This window comes from Capra hircus, chromosome 5 (assembly GCF_001704415.2).
Source record: "Capra hircus breed San Clemente chromosome 5, ASM170441v1, whole genome shotgun sequence".
Classification (NCBI taxonomy): domain Eukaryota; kingdom Metazoa; phylum Chordata; class Mammalia; order Artiodactyla; family Bovidae; genus Capra; species Capra hircus.
Window position 1 is genome coordinate 73,172,632 of NC_030812.1, and position 6,148 is coordinate 73,178,779.

The 6,148-nt window shown below is 48.5% G+C and overlaps 1 protein-coding gene across 1 annotated transcript; it reads right to left on the reverse strand.

Moving 5' to 3' along the window:
* LOC108636024 (apolipoprotein L3-like) lies at positions 280-3,839 on the reverse strand (the record flags this gene model as incomplete). Its single annotated transcript, XM_018048273.1, is given in 2 exon segments — positions 280-1,244; positions 3,728-3,839. Coding segments are annotated over 2 exon segments (1,052 nt in total), but the record flags the coding sequence as incomplete, so codon positions are not given.

Sequence of the window (6,148 nt, forward strand, 5' to 3'; positions counted from 1 at the left end):
TGTGCCTCTCATGGTTGGGAGGCTGTAAACATCACATGTGGCTGGACGAACCTGCTCAGGCAGGCTAGAGACCTTCAGAGGAGTTTGTAAGTTGAAACACTCTTGTCACACCCAGGAATTTTTATTAACTGGAGCTGCAAGTTAACTCCTTCTCCAAGAGAAATGGAGATGGGGGAGAGCCCCCTGTAAAGTCAGAGGTATAGGTGAGAGCATAAATAAGACTCTGGTTTTGGGGGTAGATGCTCGGGAACAGGGGGTTTCCTGAGGCTCAATCTTGCCTTTGCGTATGCCGAAGCCTCTTTCCTCATGACCTTTGCCATGGGCAGAGTTCCTCACGCTGGCTTCTGGCACTGCACTCCTCTGGGGGTGGGGGAACTGAGCCCTCCTGCAGATTCTCATGGATCTCAGTGAGTAACTCCAATATGCTTTCCAACTCCTGGGCCTGCTGCCTCAGCTTTTCTGCTGACTCTGCCTTTGCTCCATTATGTAAATGTTTTGACTCTTTCACCAGGAAGCCCACATCTATCACAAGGCCGATACATGACAGGACTAGGCCAGTGACACGGACTTCTTTTGCCATTGCTAAAGCCATGCCTCCAAAAGTTTTCCGCGCCTGACCACTGACATGGATGAAGGTTTTCCCTTTGGTTATGAAGAACTTGACTTTGGCTGCTAAGGCAGGGCTGGCCTTAATCACCTTGATAAATTGGACTTGCTTCTGAATGTATTCTAGGGCACTGATGAATGACTTCGTTGCAAAAATAATTTGAGGTGTCCTCTTCTTGAGTACATCCTTGACTACCTTCCATTTCTTCGTGTCAGGGGACAGCAGTTGAGTGGTTTTGGTTTCTGCTGATGACACGTTTACTTGTTCCACGATGCTGGTGGACACATTGGTCACAGCAGCCGCTATGCCCAGCCCTAACCCAGTGGCCAAGAGAGGCAGAGTGGCCCCCATTGTCAGAGGTGCCAGAGCCAGGCCAACGATGCTGAGGATGCCAGACACAGCGCCAGTGGAGTGGGCCACCACCTTGGAGATCGTGCAGTCCTTGTGCACCTTGTCAACTTTGTCTGCAAGAGCATGGATCTTTTCTGTGTCTCCCTCCAGGTCCTGTTTCATCTCAGGAAACTCCTCCAAAAACTTCTCTGTGTCCAGCTGGTCTTCTTTGAGTGTGTCTGGGTCCTGTCCACTCAACTTTGTTTTCAGCCTATTCAGATATTCATGTAGTGCCTTTGCCTCCTCCCTGTAATAAAGAGGGTCAAGGAATTAAGACAATTGTTTGTCTGTAAAAATAGGCTGGACAGGATCTATTCTGCATAAATTACAGAAATTGTTCCATTAAAGGTTTATAAGTGTTTCTTTTTACATTAAGCACATATTTGGACATTGTAAATGCTCCATATACTTATTCAATGGTGGAAAACATATGCAAAAGTCATATTAAGATACAATTAAGGTAGGCATTTGGTAAAGATACTCGGGGGCAGGTCAAAACCATCACTTGCCAAGAGTTGGTCGGGTGGGCACTCCACAGAGAAACAAAGAGAAGTTCGATTGGAGCAGAAAACCCTTCACTCGTGGACCTCAGTGTGTAGTGAGAAGTCAATCTGCTTTTAGCCCTTGATTCTGGGAAGTGGTCTCTAAGCCCCTAGAATGTTCTGGCTGATAGGAGTGTCCTCATCTGCTCTGGCCTTTGGCCACTGGACAAACAGAAAAGGTGATATTCGCGATGGGGCCTCTGGGTCACGTGTTATCAGTTCTGACCTCTGGAGGAGCTGGACTTTAGGGCATTAGTCTGAACGCCATAGGTTAGGATAATTGTTTTTAAGTGGGTGAGATTCCCTGGAAGACAGTGTCTGCGTGTCTTGCCACACACTGAATCCAAGGCTGGAAAGCATCCTGGGGACACAGAAGCTTTGTGTGTGAAACCCGCCTAGACTATCCCCGTGGCTGAAACGTCATCCTTTCCTGTAATAAACCATAACTGGGATGACGATATCTACAGTGAGCTCTGAGAATCCCTCTAGGGAATTCTCAAACCTGACGGTGATTATGGGAACCCCCAAAATTGCTACTGGTGTTAAATGTAAGGACAGTCCTTGGGTCTCTGTCCTCAGATTTTGCAGGTTGGCTAACTCTGCATACTTCAAAAAAAAAAAAAAAAACCACACCAAAAGTCAGAGGTAGAAGGCACCTTAAAGATCAGTTTGCCTAGCATCTCCTCTCTTTCAAGGCTTGTGCCCTTGATCTTTCCATTGAAAACTCACTGGGCCCATCCACTTCCCCAGCTGACAGGGAAGCGGGAGATGTGCTGTGAGCCCTGGTTCCCTTGGACCCTCTGGCTCACCTCACTGACTCCTGACCCATCTCCCAGCATCCCTGACCTCTCGGTGTTACATGTTAGCTGGTAAACATGCCTGCTCCCCAAGGCCATGTGCAACTTCATACACCCTCTCCAAGACTCAAGAGACTTGAGGAGTCACCCATCTGAATTCTTAATCCTGAAGAGACCGGCACTTGCACAGCTGGTGGAGGAAGTGTTCTCTTCTTGGGTGGGGATGCGTGAGGCTCCTCAGAATCCCTCAAATGACACACAATCGCAGCCACTCACTGTGAACCTGGGGGGCTCACTGAGCCACACTGCTTTCCCACTGCCAGGACGGCTCAATGTAGACTAGAAGAGGGTCCCAGATGGAGTGAGAACCCAGGCCCCAGGCAGGGTGTGGAGGACATGATCACCCAGGGCCCTCTAGCCCAGCGTAAGGGGATCCCATCAGGGAAGAAAGAAATATCCCCCCTCCCACTCCCGGAACCTCTGTTAGCATCACAGCCCCTTCAGCTCTGTGTCCTCGGGGCCCACTCTCCACATTCTAGTCCTGGCCCTGCTGCCCAAGCCTGCCTGCTCGTCCTCCAACCTGGACCCTCTGCTCCACCCAGACCCTGGGTCTGACCCTGGTCCAGGCCTCCCTGGGCCTTTGCACGAGATGATTGCATTTGCTTTCCCACCTCTGACCTGCAGTTCACTCTGAGGCCATCACCATAGTCCATCAGATTCAATTGCTATTCTCACTGGACACAGAACAGACCTGGGGTTCCAAGACATAAGCCCAGAGCCCCAGAGCCAGGCAGGGCTACAGCCAGGACCCCACTAGCTCCACCCAGTTCCTCTCCAGACTCTCTGCCATATGGGCCAGTTGGATCTTGCAGCGTTGGTACAGTTCCTAAGATGGGGAAGGAAAGGGCTCTAGTCAGAATCCCCAGCAACACAAAATGATGTTGGCAGGATTTACTGACTTGTTCGAAAGTGAACCCTATTTGTCCTCCTCTCCAGGAAAAAGATCTTTGCCCCCTATCTCTTTCAAGAAGTTATTTCAAAGTTAATATTAATTGAGCACCTACTCTGTGTCAGCCATCATGCAAAGCACTTTGCATGCATGATCTCAGTGTCTTCACAATAAAACTGAACAGATGAAGAAGCTAAGGCAGAGAGTAGTTCAGTAACATGTCCAAGGTCACATAACCTGTAGCAGGTTTCATCTCTTCACAACCCGAGGCCGTTCACTGCCAGCAAATGACATGAAGGAAAAACTGCTATTGGGATCTTGAGACAGAACATCCTTGACTCCAACTATAGGATGCCACCTGAAGGAGGTATGCCTGCCAGGAGGAACCTGGCATGGGGCAGAGGGATCTGAGTGGCATTCCTGGTGCAGCCATGCATGTTACCTGGGTATATTGGCCTTAGCCACAAATCTCTCCCAGTTTTGGAGTAGGACATTCAGTTTCTGTTTTGTGACCTCGGAATGCTCAACAACAACTTGAGAAACAGTTTCACTCTCTAGATGGAAAAAGAAAAGAATAAAATTAAAAGAAATTGCAGTGGAATGGAAATGACATTGAGTAGTTTGCTCCTTGGAAGAAAAGTTATAACCAACCTAGACAGCATATTAAAAAGCAGAGACATTACTTTGCCAACAAAGTTCTGTCTAGTCAAACCTATGGTTTTTCCAGTAGTCATGTATGGATGTGAGAGTAAGATTATAAAGAAAGCTGAGCATCGAAGAATTGATGCTTTTGAACTGTGGTGTTGGAAAAGATTCTTGAGAGTCCCTTGGACAGCAAGGAGATCCAACCCGTCCATCCTAAAGGAAATCAGTCCTGAATATTCATTGGAAGTTCTGATGCTGAGGCTGAAACACCAATACTTTGGCCACCTGATGTGAAGAGCTGATTCATTCGAAAAGACCCTGATGCTGGGAAGGATTGAAGGCAAGAGGAGAAGGTGAGGACAGAGGATGAGATGGTTGGATGGCATCACCAACTCAATGGACATGAGTTTGAGTGAACTCTGTGAGTCTGTGATGGACAGGGAGGCCTGGAGTGCTGCAATCCATGGGTTGCAAAGAGTTGGACATGACTGAGTGACTGAACTGAATTGAACTGAAAATGTGTTTAAGGTCTCTTTCTGACCAAAGGTCCCTGGATTTATGGGTAGGGACATATGTGTCCCCTCTGTCCCAATTCATATGTTGAAGCTCTGACCACTCCTCCCTGAGGACTGAGGTGGCACAGTCCTGACCTGAGTTCAGTTCAGGGTCCCCTAACCCATGCAGAGTGGCTGAGGTAGGGGGGTGGCAGAGCAAGAACTGGAGGAAAGCCTCTGTGGTGGTACCCCAGGGTCTGGGAGCAGAAGGAGGCTTGGAGCAAGGGAGAGGGCAGGAGAAGCTCCAGGGACGTTGGGGGACCTCCTCTCCCTCTCCTGCCTGACCTTGGGGATCCCCATGAGCTGTCTCCCTCACCGTGGGCTGTCTTGGCCTCACTTCTGGGTCCCTTGCTGTATGGCGATGGAGGAGGAAGTAGACACCGTGCTGTGGTGCCCTGAGGAGAGGGTTGGGGTTGAGGATGTACGGATAGAACCCCGAATGTGGGGGGCTCCCCTGGCCTCTCTGGAGGGCTCCAGAATGCTTAGCCACCCCCTTCTTGGTTTTTGATTCCTTTGTGGGTTGTCTCAGCCTGGAGGCACCACCCTCAATTCTGGATCACAAGTGGAATGAAAACGCCAAGTGCTTGCGATATCAGTCTCAAGAACAACAAATGATCTCTGTTGTTTCCAAGGCAAACACATTCAGTAATCACCAGTAATCCAAGTCTATGCCCCAACCATTAAGGATGAAAAGCTGAAGTTGAACAGTTCTTATGTCCTGCAAGACTTTTTAGAACTAACACCCAAAAATGATTGTCTTTTTATTATGGGGACTGGAATGGCAAAAGTAGGACGTCAAAAAACCCTGGAGTAACAGCAAATTTGGCCTTGAAGTGTAGAATGAAGCAGGGCAAAGGCTAATGAGTTTGCCAGAGAACGCACTAGTCATAGCAAAACACCCTCTTCAACAACACAAAGAAGACTCCTACTCATGGAAGTCACCCAGATGGTCAACACTGAAATCAGATTGATTTTTATTCTTTGTGCAGCCAAAGATGGAGAGGCTCTATATAGTCAGCAAACACAAGACCAGGGACTGCATGTAGGCTCAGATCATGAACTCCTTAATTGACCGAAATCAGACTCAATCTGAAGAAAGTAGGGAAACCACTGAGCCATTCAGCTTTCAGTTTTCAGTTCAGTTTCAGTCGCTCAGTCTGGTCCGACTCAAATTTGCATCCCTATGAAATGCAGCACGCCAGCGCCTTCCCTGTCCATCACCAAATCTCCCGCAGTTCATCAGACTTCAATCACACAAGTTCAGTGATGCCATCCAGCGCTCTATATCCCCTGTCGTCCGCTCTCCCCGCCCCACATCCAGTCCCTAAGCATCAAGACTCTTTTCCAATTGAGTCAACTCTTCACATGGAGGGTGGCCAAAGTAACTGGAGGTTTCAGGCTTCAGCATCATTCATCCAAAGAAATCCCAAAGGTGATCTCCTTTAAATGACTGGTTGGGATCCTCCTTGCAGTCCAAGGGACTCTCAAGAGTCTTCTCACCACCACCACAGTTTCAATAGATAAGTTCTTTGCATGTCAGCCTTTTGTCACACGTCACAACTCATCACATCCCATACATGCACCACTGGAAAACATAGCCTGACTAGACGGATCCTAGGTGCGCCAAAGGTAATGACTTCTTTTGAATAAGGCTATCTAGGTTT